The 19,253-nt window shown below is 41.9% G+C and overlaps 1 protein-coding gene across 3 annotated transcripts in view; it reads right to left on the bottom strand.

Annotated features, from left to right (window-relative positions):
* The window catches only part of Arhgap18 (Rho GTPase activating protein 18), a 205,936-nt gene that overhangs the window by 142,495 nt on the left and 44,188 nt on the right, over positions 1–19,253 (bottom strand). The window contains exon 1 of one of the 3 annotated variants that reach the window (XM_051175463.1): positions 13,548–13,656. The exons of 1 other annotated variant lie outside the window; for it this stretch is intronic. Coding sequence is in view for 1 of the 2 variants with exons in the window: in XM_051175461.1 (XP_051031418.1) it covers positions 1,154–1,266 (113 nt within the window). In the remaining variant the exon portion in view is untranslated. Of the gene's footprint in view, positions 1–1,153; positions 1,362–13,547; positions 13,657–19,253 lie in introns of those variants that run through there. One more of the 3 variants, XM_051175461.1, reaches the window with a different exon arrangement.

Here is a 19,253-nt window from a genome sequence, read left to right as displayed (position 1 = left end):
GTGCAGAAGCAAGGGTGGAAAATGGCAGATAATCCTCAAGGGCAATAGGAAGGAAAATGGTAGCACATGGTGCACAAAGGCACCGGCTCCCATTCAGCTTTGGAATGGAGTTCATTCAATGGCCTCGATACAATGGGCAACATGTGAGAAGCAAAGTTCTTCAGCCAGGATCTAACCCAGAATATTCCAGCCTTCCCTATGATTTTCCCACGTCCCTATGTTTGGGGATTTGAAAAAACCAATGAAAGGAGGTATTCTTTTAGTGTAAGTCCCAGGGAGTTAAGTCACGCAAGAACAATGAAGTTTTCATTATCACTTTTAGCATCAAGATGGAATTAGATTTACTGACAACTAATTTTTTGTTGTTGCTTGGCAATCTTCCAGGCCAATATTTGCAATGTATATCTAAGACTGCAGATTAAAAGTTCACCTAGGGAGAAGGTCATTTAGGAGAGAAAGGGGGGGGGGGGCGACCAACCTCGAAAAACAGAACAAAGTACAGAGAGGATGACTCTTTGCGTCTCCATGGTCTATAGAACATTTGCCCTCTCTGCCTATAAAGTGATTTAACATTAACCATGCTCCCTGTAGCAAAGTGTTGCCTGCTGACAAAAACTCCCTTTTAAAATCCCATTTGTAGGGGTGTGTCGGGCTGTGGGAGTAATCTACGAACGCTAAAGCACATGAACAACACTGCCACCAGCCAGTATCTTGGGCATTTTGCCTAAGAGGTCTGCTTTTAGCGCGGGGCGGAGGGTGCCACTCTCAAAACAGCTAGCAAAGTGACCAGCCTCCCTGCTTTTTGGCAGACTTTCCCAGCTAACAGTTCCAGCGGAGTTTTGAGCCCATTCAAGAATTCCATCTCACAGAGAGTGTTTCCGATACAGTCATTTGATCAGTCAGCATTTGCCTGTGCACCTGCTGAACCACTGGTAGAGAGCTACAGAACCACATCCCCCATCCTGGTAATCCGAAGGGCTCTGGCACACGGGGGTGGGATGTGGGGGGGGTGACTGAGATGCAAAGAACAAGCTATAGTCTATGCTGCAGCCCCGGTCAGGCTTCCAGTGCAGAGTTGATTCCCTTCCCTCCTGACAACTTCCCTGTCACTTTGTTCCTGGGGCAGGTAGGGGGTGTTTGTTGGTCTCCTTACCTGGAGGTGGCTTCGTCGCCTCCCTTTGCATGGCTCTCCCCAACGACCTGGTCCTTGCCGCTGGGGTGATAAGCAGTTAGCACAACTCCCGGGGAACTCGAGAGCCAGTTCATGATGAGAGAAGGGGCATAATTTCTGGGACCCTGACACAGCAAGGAATGAAGTTCCTGTCTCGCCTTGGCAACTTGCTCATTAGCAAGGGCCAGCCCCTCCCCTGCCCGGGCCAGCGATTCACAGGGAGAGGGGCGTGGCCTCTCCAGCAGGGCTTCCTGGCCCTGCAGCTGCAGGCTGTGTGTGACTCACAGCTTTGTTTAAACATGGCAGTCCCAGCTAGCGCAGCAGTTAAGGGGGCCAGGGTGTTGTGTGGTGGCCCCTGGCCCCAAAATAACAACAGCAAACCGATGTAAATACAAGCCTAGTGAATTTGGAAGCCATGGGTTGGGATAGAGCCTTTTCCCCTTCCCCATTCCTGTTTCCATCTGATAATTTCTGCTACTTCATGTAACTCGAGTAAGGCATTCCTTAACCCCTTCGGGCAAGGCGTCAATATTCACCACAGCAAAACCAAGGAGCCCGATCAAACATCACAGTGCCATCTGGTCATCACAAGAAAGCCTTTGCTTTTCATTAAAAATATTGTGTTACTGGGTACCCTAGAATGTCAAACATACCTCTGGCTTTATCAATACACACTTCAGGCAGAAAAAAAAAAAAAAAAAGTCTATCTAATGATCTGTCTGTTAAGAGATTTTGCTCACAATAAAAGAAGTTTCAGCATTTGCTGAGAATCTATTATTCTCTAGTTGCCTGGAGGTGTATATCTGTGCGCACACACACACACACACACACACACACACACACACAATTACATTATAAGAAAAAATTATAGTCAAGGTTCAGGGACAGGTGAAATACCTTAACCAAAATAAGTCAGTGAGTGGCAGTTCAAGTCCATCTAGATTCTGTTTTGTTTGATAAAAAAAAAAAAAGCAAGTTCAAACGTGATTTTAAAATTTTTTTTCTATGTTCTTTATTCTAAAAAAACTAAAGACAAAAAAATTCTGATATATGTAGCCATCTGAATGAAAACATTTATGTATTTTTTTAATCATATATAGTATATATCTGTTAGATGAGATCTCACTATGTAACCCTGGCTGGCCTGGAATTTGCTGTATAAACCAGGCTGGCCTCAAACTCAGAGCTTTGAGATTCTCCTGCTTTTGCCTCCCAAGTGCTGTTCATGCCACGTTTTGTTATTGTTGTTGCTGTTTGGGGGTAATTACTTATGTGCATGTTTGTATGTCTGTCTATGTCTTCTACATGTGTTTTTATACCCCAGTGGCTAGAAGATTCCTCAGAGATGGAGTTATAAGGGAGTTGTAAGCTGGGAGCCAAACTCAGATCCTCTGGAAAAAATAAATATGTGGGCTTCATTACTGAGCCATCCATCTTTCTGCCCTTATCATTTTGTTTTTGAGACAAGATCTCATGTGAGTCAGGATGGCCTTGAACTTGAACTTGCTATCCAGTTGAGAACAACATTAAATTTCGGATTCTTTTGCCAGACATATTCAAGCAATCATACCAGTTTCCACCATGGCTCTCCATGGATGTGGGTGTGGGTGGGGGGACGGGATCCAGAACTCCATATAAGCAAGGTAAGGAAGCTTCCAAAGGATCCAAATCCAGGCCACAGACCGAGATGCTTGGTTATCTTTGTGGTCACTCTTGGTTAATATAGCGAAAATTCCTCAGATGCTTCTGTCATTCCATATACATATGATTTATGTTTTCTCATTATTTAAAACTGAAAAATAAGTTTATTCATGTTTAAAACATCCATTGTCAGCTGTGTATCACCACACACCTTTACTCCCAGCAATGGGAGGCAGAAGTAGGTGGATCTCTTAGTTCAAGGCCTGCCTAGTGTATAGAGCGAGTTCCAGGACAGCCAAGGGTACAAGAGAAACCCTGTCCCCAAATAAATAAACAAATAAAACAAAGAGATAAATAAACAAATAAAACAAAGGTGGTGGCACACACCTTTAATTCTAGCACTTGAGAGGCAAACAGATCTCTAAATTCAAGACCAGTTTGGTCAATGGAGCAAGTTCTGGGATAGCCTGGGCTACACAAAAAAAACCCTGTCTTGAATATATGTGTATGTACAGATATATATGTATGTATATATGTGTGTATATATGTGTGTGTATGTGCATATATATGTATATATGTGCCTGTACATATATATTAATATATATACATATATAGTCATTCTTAGATAGGTTATCTACTATTATGATGAAACATCAGGACTAAAAGAAACTAGGGGAAAAGGGGATTATTTGGATTACATATCCTGAATTACAAACTTGACATAAGCCAAGAAGGGGACTCAAACAGGGCAGGAACGTGGAGGCAGGAAAGAATGCAGAGCCCATGGAGGCTGCTGATTACTGGCTTGCTCTCATGGCTTGTTGAGTCTGCTGTCTTATAGAATACCAGCCCAGCAGTTCAGGGACAGCACCACACACAATAGGCTGGGTCCTCTCTGAATCAATCACGAGTTAAGGAAATTCTCTACAGGCTTGCCTGCATACATACCAAGTCTCTGAGAGGCCTTTTCTCAGTGGAGGCTCTCTCCACTCAGATGACTATATTTTGTGTCAAACTGATATTAAAACTAGCCAGCAATACATTATTTTAAAACTTTATATTTATTTTACACACATGGGTGTTTTGTTCACATATATGTTTAGGCACCTTGTGTGTGCCTAGTGCCTATGGAGGCTAGAAGAGGGTATAAGATCTCCTGGAACATGAGTTACAGACAGCCATGAGCTGCCATGTGGGAGCTGGGACTTGAACCTGGGTCCTGTGGAAGAGCAATCAGTGCTCTTAACTGCCGAGCCATCATCCCAGCCCTTCTGAAGTTATCTTCATTTTTCAAAAATGCCGTTTCTGTGATGTCTGCAGCGAACTCACACACAAGGCTTGATTTTAAAAGACCCTCATCTTCGCAAGTACTTGCTCGGTATCTCCCCCTTCCTCCTGATGCCAAACTCTCCTCTCTACCAGCATTGCCTCAAGCTGGGGCTTATAAGTAGTGTTAGCTGTACTTTATTTTTGCTTTGTTTTCTAGACAGGGTTTCTCTGTATAGCCCTGACTGTCCTGGAACTCACCCTGTAGACCAGGCTGGCCTTGACCTCAAAGATCTGCCTACTTCTGCCTTCTGAGTGCTGGGACTAAACATGTGATCCATCCACTACCTGGCTGATGGCTTCACTCTTAAAACAGATCTTTTAGCCCTTGCTTGTCACCTACCCTAAATTCTGCACGTATTTTCTGAATCTACCCCAGCACTACTTAGATGATGTCACTACTTACAGACCTCCTCTGACTGCCTAGCGCCCAAGGAGACAGTTCCCTGATCTGCAGTCTCTCCTACTTCCTGTCTGAAGTGAGGTTTCCATCTCGCCTACGCAGGCCTCTTCCCTCAGGTCACACTATCATCCCTTCTTCTCCCTCTGCATCTGATCTCTTGTTTTTTCCCTATCCCAGGCCTTTAAGTAAATGCTAAATGGAGTGAGAACTAAGGGAATCCGAATGTTCCTTCAATATCAGCCTTGAATTGAAATTGCTCAGACAAGTGGCTCCCATGCACATACTAGTACCACTGAAGAGTTCACCAGTTCAAGGGAGAAAAAAAAAGGGAGTGTTGTTCTTTTTTTTAATGATAAGATAAAGCTGGAGGGGGGTCCGATATGGGGGACCACCAGGCAAGCATAGCAGGTTCCATAGCAGGCTAGTAGTGTGACCATGTAGATGGGATAACAAGCCAGGCAGACAGAGCTTGAGAAGTTTATTTAGAAAGGGGAGTGAGGGGCAAGGGAAGAAAAGAGAGAGAGAGAGAGAGAGAGAGAGAGAGAGAGAGAGAGAGAGAGAGAGAGGAGCCAGAAAGAGAGCGTAAGTGGGTAAGTGGGCAGGGGTCTGTCTTTTAAAGGGGTCCTTTACCCCTGCCTGCAGACTAGCACTCATGGAACCCTAGGCTGACTAGAGTACTGCCTGAGTGCATTCAGCCAGGTGACAGGGGCAGGCCAATACAATGCTTGAATCCTTACAGAAAGGAAGGAGGGAGGGAGAAAGTGGAAGGAAGGGAGAAAAAGAGAGAGAGAAGGAAGGAAGAAAGGGGAGAGGTAGGTAGATTAGAGTAGGCGGTTTTGTCTTTTAAAAGACTTTGTATGTGAAAAGTGTGATGGGTTCCTGTATCCCATCATCTCCCATAAAGGTATCTGCTTTGAGTTTTGGAAACTCTCCTTTCTTTCTTCTTCTCTGGTCCACTCCTTCCTTTCCTTCTTCTCGGGCCTCCTTCATGTCTTCATCTCTCTTCTACCATCCCCTCCTTCCTTACTGAATCTTCAGCCTCTGGGTGATGCAGGGGCACTGCCAACTCTCATGAGTCAATTGATAATGACCGATTTTGTCTACCAGGATGAAAACAATAATTAAGTTGTATCTCTACCTAATTGTAGCATCTTCACATATTTAATAAATCAATCATAATGTCTAGGTTAAAATGCAACTATTTCACAAGTTGAAATGATATATGTGTCCAGGCAGAAAATTAACTGTGATACAAATTGAATTCCAAACCATTATACGTAAATTTTGAATGCTACTCCAAGTTTGTTTGTTGCTGGTCTGAGGACGTGCCTGCCACAGGCAGATAGACAGCTAGTGGAACCGGTATACACCGATTCAGACTTAAGCTCAAGTGAGTTAAAAATAGTTTCAGAATTTCACTATGTCATCATGAATGTAAACCTAACCACCAACATGAACCAAAGAAAGGGTGTTCTTACTTTATAACCTTAACTCTACCAGCATTCATAGCTCATTTTTGGTTCTCTCCAAACATTCTTCTATAGATCATCTTTATTTTAAAAAATGCAATAAACACACACTGTTAGTGTCTCCTGTTTCAGACATTTCATGTCCTTGAAAATGTTAATATCTGGAGCTATTGAGCTCATTCCAAACACTTCCAGTTATGAGTCATCTTAGAAAGTAATTAAAAATATCAAGACAGTTTAAACATGCATTTCATTCATCCTCTTCAAGTGGAGTATACTGGATGTCACAGAAAAGGGGAAGAAAACTGTAATTTATGCACTCAAATTGTTCAAAGTAGGCTGGCGAGAGTACTCAAGTATTTGACAATTTGACAACTGTGTTCAAAACTCGTTTTAAAAAATCCTTAAGTTCAGTGCTACTAGTATGAAGAGTTTACTAACTATTCACATTTTCAAATAGGCTCCTATTTAGTGATGCAGAATTATACTGGGAAGAAACCAAAACTGCAGTGAAATTAACACATTTATTAATATTCTCCATCCCCATCACTCTACATCAGTAAGTGAAGGAAAATTATTCACTTCTGGACGGTGATATGAAGCAATACAGACACAGAGTCCTGTGGAAAAAATGATATTTCAAATGTTAACACTGGACCCAATTTATAGTTATAGTTTTATGTTATAACAAGAACTTTAATAGGTTAATGAGTTATGATCTTTCTCTTTTTCTTTTTTTTTTAACCTAAGTGATAAGACTGGGGTTAGAGTAGAAGTGCCTGATGAGAAGGGAATTCTCGGTGCTACCTAGTGGAAGCTTCATTGGGCCTTTATCATGAATAATTCTTGAAAGCTTCCTTTCTGGTCAACTCTGTGCAAAGGAACTCCAGCTAAAAACATTCTGTCCACAGAATTGAAATGGACTTCCTTGGAAATGTCACTTATTACTAATTCTATCTGGGTCAATGAGGGATGAGTCTCCCTTTATCTGGACAGCTTCAAGCATCTCTACTTCATTATCAAAGTTATTTTAGCTATCTCTCCAGGGAAAATATGTATGAGTCATACCCAGAATAATATGCAACTGTTATGGCTGGAGGCTAGTTTAGGGCTTCTTGCAAACATTTAAGGGGAAAAAAACAAAAAACAAAAACAAAAAAACCTTTCTTGCAGTTAAGTAGTTTATTTCTAAAAAAAGTAATGTTTGCTAATATGTGTGTACTTACTCTTCCTCAGATCTGGGTGATATGGCTTCTCATTTACTCACATAAGAACTCTAGAAGATATATTGGAATTATGCTACTCTAAACATGAGGAACATGACATCTAGCCTGTAGGTAGCAGTAGCAGGGATATGAACGTGTGTGTGGTGTGTGTGTGTCTGTGTGTGTGTGTGCGTGTGTGTGCGCACGCGTGGCGATTGAGTCTTAGATATTGGTAAAGCCTCAGCTTCCTCAGTAGGACACTGTCTTGTTTATGGCAAGAGCCCTGCATAGGACAAGCAAAGGAAGGAGCGCAGAGCAAAGCTAGCACAGTCATGCAAACAGGATAAAGGCACACTGCCCTGCAGATTGACCTTCCAGCCAGCACACAAATGCATTTTCTGGTACTTAGAAACTGTTTCTACATTTCTATGGCATTCTAAGAGACAATCCCATCTGAAAGGAATCTGCCTATAGATATTAAAAGTACACTGGTCATTATAAACATTCTATAAACAAACTATAAACAACATTTCGTTGTCCAGCAATGTCCAGCAATGGCAGGTGAAGTTTGAAAACCCAGAGGCTATTGGGTTTCGCTAAGCACCGAGTCTTAGAAAAGGGCCTATGTTAGAACAGAACTGTCTATGCTCAAGGTCATAGGCCTCCACGGTGAATCTATTTGTCATGTGTAAACCAGAAACTATCCAACAAAGCCAAATGCAATGCATGACTAACTTTTCCATTAGTTTTCTTTCTCATTACTCAGTTTAGTGTGAGCTATGCTGTAAATACAACTGAAGAATGAGGTATGAATGCAAAACATTCTAGGGCTACACATACTAGAAAAGTTGAGTTTTGCTTATGCATAGAGATACAATTTGGAAAATCTAGAGTTGTGTCTGTAGATTTGTTCATGTACAAAAGTCTTAGCTAGACATAGATGGCAAATGCTCCAAGAATGCATCTACCTCACAGAAAGAAGCCACTGTAGGGTTTTGATTCCATCCTAGACAGAGGTGGAGGGATGGGGGGGCTGAGGACAGACAGAACAAAAGTGCTGACAGAAACCTAGGAAAAGGGTGCAAAGCAACATGATGGCTCAGCAGGGATGCCTTTAGCAGGGACCTCACATGGTCGAAGGGGGAACCAGATTCCTGCAAGATGCCCTATGACCTACACACCAAGTGCACCCTCCTTTCTATCTCTCAAAAAAAACCAAAATTAAATTAAAGAGAAAAGGGAAAGGGATAGGTAGATTTGTGCCTTAGAGGAAAATATAAATATAAACCACTTCCTGTTCTGTCTTGTTGTTTTGTCTTTAAAAGGGTGGTATGCTTTCCATATGAAGTCAGTTCCAATGTTCCAGAGTAACATCTAGAACAACAGCACTGTTTGATTGACTAGAATACTTGCAACAACTGTACAAGCTGGCACCATTAAAAGGAATTTGTGTTGTGAGACTTACTGCAGGGTTAGGGTTCCATCCTAGACAGAACTAAAAACATCCTATGTGCTGTACTTAGCACTGGGACACTTCAAGTCAGCACCCACCTTCTTTTTTCCTCTAGTTCCAAGTGCATGCTCCTGCCACGCTGTCTATAAGTGCACCCACTGATGGCTACAGCAACTATCCCAGGACCACAGCAATTATCAGCATCATTGCAGCTTGGGTCTGGCTCACTGAGTTCTCTAATCGGGGCATCAGAGAAAACAGGAAGGGGCTAGAGAGAAGACTCAGCAGCCAAGAGCACTTGCTACTCTACCAGAGGACCCAAGTACAGTTTCCAGCATCCACATCAGACAGCCTCTGCAGTCACCCACACATGTGGCACACAGACACATATGCATAAATAAAAATAAAATAAATATTTTCCAAAAGAAATAACAGGGACATACTAGTATCCATCTCTAGTGAAAGGTTTGAGTAATTCTCTAGAGTATATCTAAACATGTTTGTGCTTCATGGAGCATCATAGTCCAAGCGACAAGAAAACTTCACTCTCAATAGTAGGTTCAATAAGGAATTTAACTGGGGAAGCATGGCTAATTCAATACTAATTCTTTCTACTCTGCTAAATAAGTAACTCCTTTCATTTTTAAAGGCACAGCACATGGTTGCTGGAGAGATGCCTCCGTGGTTAAGGACAAAAGAAGAACCAAGTTTGGTTCCCAACACCCACAACTGTCTAGAACTCCAGCTTCAGCGCCTCTGACCTCTGTAGGCACCTACCCTCATACACACACACACACACACACACACACACACACACGTACATAGAGACACACATGTGCAATAATTTAAAAATAAATAATCTTTTAAAAACAAGAGATACAGCACATGTCACATTGTTTTTACGAAATCAGCAGCCTTGTCAACCAAGGTTGGCAACTAAACCAGTTTACAAAGGTCGTGATAATTTTGGGGCTGGTATAGGTGAGAAAAACTTCTCCATGTCTATGCAAATGAATATCTGAGAGCCCTTCTTCCACAGGTTTGTTCTGCTCAACAGAAATTCATTCTTGACTTCCTGATATGATTTCCATTCTGGTTCTTGGAGGATTCTAGATAGGCCTATGTGAAGGCAGGCCTATCTGAGTCCAGCAGAGTTAGTCATGTAACTTGTAACTTCCTCTGCTCACACAGAACTCTGAGAATTAGGGTTTACAGAACTTACTGCTACTGAAATGAAAGTAAAATTATTTATAAATTAAAAACAAGTTTTATATTAAAATTTATTTGGGGTAACCAGCTCAGTTTTGACTCTTTCTCCCTCCCTCCCTCTCTCTCCCTTCCTCCCTCTCTCTCTCCCTCCCTCTCTCTCTCTCTCTCTCTCTCTCTCTCTGTGTGTGTGTGTGTGTGTGTGTGTGTGTGTGTGTGTGTGTGTGTGTGTGAATGCAGAGTCCTTGGAAATAACTGTTAGCTGTTCTTTTAAATATGGTATATACTTTTAAGTCCTTGAAGCAATTTGATATTGTGGCAAGACTTTCATTTCCCATGAATCTATTAAAGTTGACTCAACCACCAATAGCAACCTGGAATCACAAAGAAAAAAGTCTTTTCTGCGAAAATGTGGTCTAATTTGTTTTCAGTTTTGAATTTCTGTCTGTGTATCATTGGCTGCATTCTTTTTCTGTGAAAGAATTTTCAGAGAAACTAGTGAATTACTTACAAAATTTGGAATACAGTTAATTCAATAGTATTCAACATTTGGCAAAAAAAAAAAAAAAAAAAAAAAAAAACATTTGGCATGGCAACAGACATTGTCATCTACAAAGTTCATGCTCAAGAACTTACCAAATCCACTTACCAAAAAAAAAAAAAAAAAAAAAAAAAATTCACACACTAAAAATACTCTGTGTTTCTAGTGTTTCAAGTCACCTTACAATTTTGGTTTGGGCATCATGGCTACCCTGGGGTGGGTGGCCTGAGGCCTAGCAGGCACACATGGGTCATTGAGCTGGTTTTGAAGTGGGGTTGCTAAGTTTCCACAGATTCTCACAGTGCTTCAAGAACCACTATTGTTTAGATGTATTACTACAAAGGATTTCCCCCAAATGCCTTGCTCTGGCTCTCACAGAGGCAAAGCTCCTTAAATGCCCTAACAGCTTTGTGTGCCTGAAATACCCTCTGAAAATACCGAGAAAAGTATTTTCCATCATTTTGTTTAATAATTTGCTGACCTCTTGTCATTTTCAAGGCTCCGAGAGCACAGCTATAATCAAGAGGATCTAAGCCTTATGAAATTTTAAAGAGAGACTCAAAATTATAGGGCTGAGCCTATCCAAAAGTTATCTACATCTAAGCTACTCTTTTTATAGAAGCAGCTACTGAGGGGCATGGGGAGCGTGGGGAAGCAGGTCAAATGGCTGTAGAGCCAAGGGTGAGAGACCGAGAAAATTCCACCTCCTAGTGCCAATACACTTGCCCTAAATAGTTCCAACTCAGGATAGTCAAAAGAATCTACTATAAGAATTTATGGCAGCCTTTACAAATCCATATTCGTGTGTGTGTGTGTGTGTGTGTGTGTGTGTGTGTGTGTGTGTGTGTGTGTTGGGGAGGACATGCATCACTGGATATGTGTAGAGTCAGAGGACAACTATCCTGCCAGATAGGTTCCAAGGCTCAAACACAGGTCATCAGGTTTGGTGGCAAGTCCCCCTACTTACTAAGCCAGCTTGCTAGCCCAACTAATCACTTTTAAATAAAATAGTTTTTTAAAACTCCTATGCCACACCTTAACTCCTAGGGGAAAAGCAAAATCTCCATAAACCTCTAAGGTTGTCTATAATTCAAATAGAAAGGGGGGAAAAGGGAATTCTACTACAAAGTAAATGCATTTTCTACCAGCCTGTATTCCCAGTATTTCATCTCTGTAGTTTTCTTTAAATGTACCTAATAAATATTTTTTCATTTCTTAATAAAAACTTACACTATAATATGAAGTGTATCTCATTCCTACAGGTAAGAATTAATAAGCAGTAGTAAACATAATAAAATCCCACATGGCTGTCATCTTTCAAGCATGAGGCAATACCTTTCATACACACACAGTGGACACAAAGGCTTCATGAAACACAGCTTCCATCACAGCTGGTGTGAAAGGCAGAAAGCAGGAACCCTAGGTGTGATAAAATCTCTGGGAGTCTTCACACAAATGTATGGTAACATGTTGCTTCTTCTGCTTAAGCAGAAGTAGTTTTAAAAGATCTTTCCAGAAGGTGAATGTAACCTTCCATGTCTTTGAATTTAAACCTCCCACTGTGATGTTCTGAGAAATGTCTCTCTCTCTCTAAGTTATCAAGGACCTGCATCAACACAGTAGAATCACACATTTTGTCAGAAAGATGAGTCATATTCCAGAATCCTCTCTACTGTAAGTCTGGCTAGCTCAAAATCACTATTTGTCTTAACCTTGCAAAGATCATCAAAACAAAGCTGTGGTAGCTGAAATGAATACATAAGTCAGAAACACACACACACACACACACACACACACACACACACACACACACACACTGAAATGAATACATAAGTCAGAAACACACACACACACACACACACGAAGCAGCCAATAACAGGGACAGTTTGATTTCTGTCCAGGGAAACTGCCAAACTGCCTTTATTCTATTCTACACAGTCTGGCAGGAATGTACAAGTACTACAGGAATATCAAAAGGAAATCAGTGGAGTCCTCCACCATCAAACATTTTCTTTCAAAGGCTTTTTTCAAAGGTTTCAGTCCAGAGCTAAAATTCTACCACCTCAAAAATGAATGAGTGGCATAGAATGAAGCTATCTGAGAGTCCCCCGCTCTCCAACAGGAAGCCCTGCCCACTAACAATGTCTTCTGTGAAGTGCTTTGAGGAACTGAGCAAGCCTGCCTGCCTCTATCTTTTTTTAAAAAAAAAATCATGCCTTTCACAATCCATGTCTCCATTAAAGCCACAGGCTGATTCATCTTACATAGACACTAGTTGGACACTTCAGAGAGGCTTGATCAGGCTCAGAGAGATACTACTCAGCCCTCAGCAATTATTTTCAGTGAGGCTACAGTATAACTATTTGTAATATGGAGCATTGGCTCATATATGCAAAAAAGCAGATTTCAATACTAGGAGAGGGAACATGTTAAATACAAGGCAAATAATTTCAGGATGTCCCCGAAGAGGACACAACTAAACGCTGCATACGATTCGCCTGCTCTGAGCTTTCTGCATCAACCATTTGCTACTTCATGCCTAGAGAAATGCTTGAAAACATATGCAAAGCAAAGGCAACAGAGCACTGAGTCATGGAGGAAGAGCAAGGCTTCCTTTGAGAGTGACAACCACTGGAAACAAGACACAGACTCCATCTGTTTGTGTTCAAGGTCAACATGTTGTGAATAACATAAGAGGTGAGTTCTGATATTCTGTATCTGGTGTCATAAAATGACTATAGTTCACAATAATTTGTGACACAGTTTATAAAGAACTAGAAGAGAGCTCAAATGTTCTCCATATAAAGAAATGATAAGCTAAGGAATGGACATACCAATTATACTGATATGATCATTGCACATTATATATGTGTGTGTGTAAATTATCATATTATACTCCATAAATATGCATGATTACCATATGTCAATTTCTATAAGGTTCTGGGAAGAGTACATTATGGAGAGGGGAAGGGAGACAAGGCTGTAGGAGCCAATATAAAAATAAAAATATTTGTAGACCATTAGGGACTTTTAGTGCCTTATATATTTATATTCTGGAAGCAGTGGGAAACAATTCAAAATGAATGAGCAGGGTAGAAACATAATCAGGTCCATGCAAAGAAGAAGTGCTACCTGGCTGTGAATCATATGGGTTGAAGACAGAGGCTAGAGGTCAGCTACAAGGTCACTGTAGTTAGCATGGGTCATCAGGGCGCCGTTTCAGCAGTGACAGACTTGTCATGACCCCATTCCTTCTCCCAGCCTCATTACCCAAGGCAGGGATGATGCAGAGGAGCATCACGGCAAAGGAATCTTCAAGACCTGGAAGAATGCACACTATTACACAAGGTTATAGCCTGGATGGATGCAGACATCTGACACACAGTGAGAGGAACTGCCCTTATATGACTGTACAGTGGGAAGGCCTCAGAAAACATGTGGCTACGAACTACCTGTGTGACCAAGGAAGGAAATGCATGGAAACTTTGATGATTGAAGTTTCAGATCTCTAGACATTCTGCCCCAAGAGAGTAAAAGTAATTTAATCAAAGTGCGTACACGCGCGCATACACACACACACACACACACACACACACATGCATGTGTGCATACACTCCTGTGTCATCCTAATTGAACATTGCTTTTGCTTATCTCTCAATGATGCTTACCTTTTTTTTAGGGAAGCCTCCTTGAGGCATTCAACTTCAAACTCTTTTGTGTTTGTTTTGTGGCTAAAGAGATGTGAGCTTACTAAGCAGCTGTGAAGTTCTGGGCACCTGAGAAGCCTTTCCAACTCTTTTCTCTCCCATATTGCCTGCTTGGCACCCATGCTGATGGTATTAAAGGTAAGTCAGTGCATCACACAACCTAGCCATGATAGTTCAGGAATAGGCTAGACCCACTTAGAACCTCACTTTGACTTCTAATAGCAGGCATGGCATCTTCTTCGCTTTGGTTTGATATTTTATTATTGAAATAAATCTGTTTCCTGTTACTTGATATTTTGTGGCCTGCTTGAAAAATAAGGCAAAATAAAATCTTATAATTGTAGATGATAGGCATTCTAGCACATGGCTATAATCTTACCATTTGAGAGTTTAAAGGCATGCTTGGGCTACATAGTGAGTACTGGGTCAGCCAGAGCTGACCTTAAAAAAAAAGTCAAGCTAGACTCAGAAGTCTTAAAAAAATATCCATAACCCCCCCCACACACACACACCCCATGGTTCCACCTTGGTTCAAGCCCTGTAGCTCTAACATCTTGGGTCTAGTGTTTTATAGCAAGCTTTGAGGTTTTAGTACTTATCATTAATTTCCAATCTATCATCAAGGTTTTGTCTTCTCTCTCTTTTTTCTCATTTTTTTTAACTTATTTTACATACCACTCACAATTCCCTCTCCCTTCTCTCCTGCCTCCCCCCACATGCCTCAACCCATTGCATTACTCAGAAATGGTGAGGCCTGCCATAGGGAGTCAACAAAACCTGGCACATTCAGTTCAGACAGGACCAAGCCCCTGCTCCCTCTCCACATCAAGATTGAGCAAGCCATTCTACCATGTGGGATGAGCTTCAAAAAAAAAAAAAAAAAAACAGATCATGCCCATTGCCAGGTCCCACAAACAGACCAGGCTACAAAAACACCCACATGCATGATGGGAGATGTCAGTCTGTAAATATGTTTCTCATATTGGTTAATGAATAAAGAACTGTTGGCCAATAGGAAATCTAGATAGGCAGGACTAGGAGACTAGGAAGAGAGAGGAGGTAGTAGGGAGGAAATCCAAGATGGAAGATGGAGAGCACAGAATGCCAGCCCCTCTCTCTGGTAAGATAAGACCCCGTGGAAATACTTAGATTAATAGAAACGGGTTAATATTTAAGACAGAGCCAGCAGATAAGAAACTAGTAACTGGCCACCAGCATTTAATATCTAATACAGTCTTTCTGCATGTTATTTGGGGCCTGTGTGGTAGTGGGACCAGACCGGTGGGGAAAAACCTTACTTATAACACATGCAGAGGTTTGGTCCCATGCATGCTCCCCAGCTGTCAGTCTAGACTCCATAATCTCCTGCAAGTTTGGGTCAACTGTCTTTGTGTGTTTCCCATCATGATCTTGACCACTACTCCCCACCCTCTTGCTCACATAATCCCTCCTCCCTGGTGCTTAGCTGTGGATCTCTGCATCTGTTTCCATCAGTTACTGGATGGAGATTCTATGATGACAGGGTAGTCACCAATCTGATTATAGGGAAAGGCCAGTTTAGGCACCTTGTTATTACTAGGGGTCTTAGCTGGGGTCACATCCTTGCGGATTTCTGGAAATTTCCCTAGCATCAGGTTTCTTCCTAGACCCACAATAGCTTCATCTATCAAGATAACTCTTTCCTTGATCTTCCACCCTGTCCCTCCCCCAACTCAACCATCCTGTTCCCTCTTGTTCTCAGACCAAATAATCCAATTAAAAATGGGGTACAGTTCTAAACAGAGAATCCTCAACAGAAGAATGTCAAATGGCATAAAAGATATTTAAGGAACTGTTCAACATCCTTAGTCACCAGGGAAATGCAAATCAAAAGGACACTGAGACACCATCTTACACCTGTCTAAAATCAAAAACACTGATGACAGGCTGTGTTGGAGAGGCTGTGGAGTGAGGGAAACACTCCTCCACTGCTAGTGGGAGTGCAAACTTGTACAGCCACTTTGGAAATCAGTATGGCGGTTTCTTAGAAAATTGGGAATCAATCTACCTCAGAACCCAGCATTACCACTCTTGGGCATATAACCAAAGGATGCTCGATCACACCACAAGGCAATTTGCTCAACTATGTTCATAGCAATGTTATTCATAATAACCAGAACCTGGAAATAATCTAGATGCTCCTCATCCAAAGATAAAGAAAATGTGGTACATTTACACAATGTAAAAAACAACAGCATCATGAAATTTACAGGCAAATGGATGGATCTAGAAAAAAACATCCTGAGTGAGGTAACCCAGATCCAGAAAGACAAACACAATATGTGCTCACTCATAAATGGATAGTGGTTGTAAAGCAACCACAATCCATGGCTCCGGAGAAACCAGGTAACAAGGAGGACACTATGGGATACATTGATTGCCTTGGGAAGGAGAAATAGATGAGATTTCCAAGATTTTGTCTTCTCATACTCAAGAAAATTATGAATGGATTTGTAGAAGATGGTGTTTTTGAGCGTTTAGTTTATACTACCCTGAAAACATTCTCTGTGAACAATGAAACAAGGAAAACATCTGTTCCCCAGACTGGCAGGCTAGGTGATACAATATCCTCTTCCCTCTTCCTTTTCCTCTCATTTAAACAGAGGCCATCCTTGTTGACAGGATGAGGGCAAGAGGTAAAATTCTTCCCCCAAAGGATGCAGTGCGCGCTGCTGTTAGGAAGTTGATGTGTGAAGTTGTTACAGGGGCTGCTCAAGTAGGAGTCACTATGCACTCAACTGGAGCAGCCTGGGAGAAGCCTGTGGGAGTGAGGGCGGGTCTGGAACCAAAGGCTCCTGGAAGGCCTCTGGCTTCACTTACTGATGCCACCAAGCGCCCACTTTGGGACCTGTGGGAATGGTGTATCCTAAAGAACAGGAGCAGGGTTGTCCTCCAGTACAAATGAGGCTGGAAGCAACAGACGGACGGAGGGACAGCGACCCCAGCTTCTCCTCCAGGAATCGCTCCACCAGGCAGATGTTTCACATCAGTTCCTCCTTCCTTCCACACAGATGAGAGCGCTGTGACTGGGAGATCAGCGGCTCAGGTTTAAACAGAAAAGCACAAAGAACGAGAGCAGAGCTGAAAGCCAGAATAGAATTCCTCTGATCCAAACGTCTAGATTTTCCATCATTCTAGTCTGTTTACCAAATATCATGGGGACTTGAAATGTGAGTTTGGTAGTGATATGATAATTTCCCAATCTAAAGGAGCCCCCTTTTGTTAGGTATACAAGCCGTTCACTATTTTTCATGTCACATATAGCATGGGCAATAACATTACAACTACCAACAATGATATCCTGCCCTACAATTTGAGCAGTACTAATATGAATACAAGAAACATCCAGGATCTCCAAAGCACAGAAATAAAATGTCCAGAAAGACCCAATGTTGGGGAGGACAGGCATTGCGGGTGTTGAAACAAGATCTCACATTATAGCTCAGACTAGCTTAGAGCATCCTTAGGTGGCTGAGGCAGACCTCAAACTCACTATGGTGATCCCCCTGCCTCTCCTCCCACCTCAGCCTCCTGGGTACTGTGATTACAGAGGTAAGCCACTGTACATGATAATTTCACCAAATTTGATTCTTTTACTAGGTATTTTGCATTTTCATAAATATAAATACAGAGAAGTACTGCCAATCATGTGAGTGTGTGTGTGTGTGTGTGTGTGTGTGTGTGTTTGGTCAATGACGTATAAATCTTTTAAAATTCTATGTACTATTCTGACCCTCAAGGAAAGACGCCTGTAATTAAAAATATTAATTAAATATTCTGATTATGAAGTTAGACGAAAAAAAGACAAGCAGGCACACAATGGAGGTCACTCCATGAGTGGAACAAGCTGTCAACCTTTTGTGATAAACACAGAGCAGGTTAGTTTCAGGTAGTCACCTCCTTATGTACAAACAAATAATAACTGACTTTGAGGTGAAGCATTCATTTCAAAATGGCATCCCCAACTCGTGTGTGTGTGTGTGTGTGTGTGTGTGTGTGTGTGTGTGTGTGTTCACGTGGACTTGTAGAGGCCAAAGGGCAGCCTTGGGTGTTACTCCTCATGACTCACCACTACTACCACTGTTAATTAGGGTAGGTTAATGTATTGGCCTGGACCTTACCAACTAGGATATGTAATAGGTTGACTGTCTGGCCAGAGAGCCCTGGGACTCTAGCTGTCTTTACCTCACCAGCGCTGGCATCACCAAGAGCGTGCTAGCATGCCTAGTTTTCTTCTACATAGGTTCTAGGCCTTGAACCCTGGTTGTCACGCCTACATTTTATATACAGCTGTCTTCCCAGCCCAGCAACCCCAACTCTAGATTTATTTATGTATCCTTCTACATATTAAAGACTTGTTGCCTTGAAGAGTAAACCAGAAGTCATTGCAGTAGGGCCAGATTTGAGCATCCTTTTGTGTAACTATTGAAACCTTAGAGTACAAAAGCAACCAGAGCAACTCCAGCATTCCAAACACTCTGAGGGCCTTTGAAGAAATGGGTATGCTTATTACAGCTGACAAAGGAAATACCACAGATTCAACACAATCATACAAGGGCTCCATATAAAGGTAATTATTCTTACCTTTGGAAATGAAATGAAGGAACACTGGAGGTAGCTCATGGCAGGCATGGATGTGAACCACAAAGAGGACAGAATAAAAACTCAGTTCAAGACTTTGATGAGTCTGATGCCATGTGGTTTATTCCCAATAAATTTAAACACTATAATTGGGGGGTCCTGGTATAATCCAATCCCTGGCGCACAGGGCAGCATAATTACATTGAAATTGACTCAGGGTACATGTCATTCCTTCCAAGAAGATGGGTTCTAGAGATAGGCTGCCTGTGTTAGCCTAAGGGCCTAAGGGTCTGTCCTGATCTCAGCCCTACAGATATCTGAGGTCATGTGGGCTGTTAGCTACCTCTGGTCCTGGTTGTGGGAGCTTGGGGCAACCTCTGACTATACAAACAAGGGAAGGATCAGTCAGACTATTAGTTATCTCTGAGTTCTGGTTGTGAAAGCTTAGGGAGCCCCTGGTTGTAAGGGCTCCTTCCTAGTTATAGGAGCTTTATATGGCCTGACCCAACAG

The sequence above is a fragment of the Phodopus roborovskii genome, unplaced genomic scaffold (genome assembly GCF_943737965.1).
Source record: "Phodopus roborovskii unplaced genomic scaffold, PHOROB, whole genome shotgun sequence".
NCBI classification, from domain to species: domain Eukaryota; kingdom Metazoa; phylum Chordata; class Mammalia; order Rodentia; family Cricetidae; genus Phodopus; species Phodopus roborovskii.
This window is presented reverse-complemented; position numbering and strand designations above follow the sequence as displayed.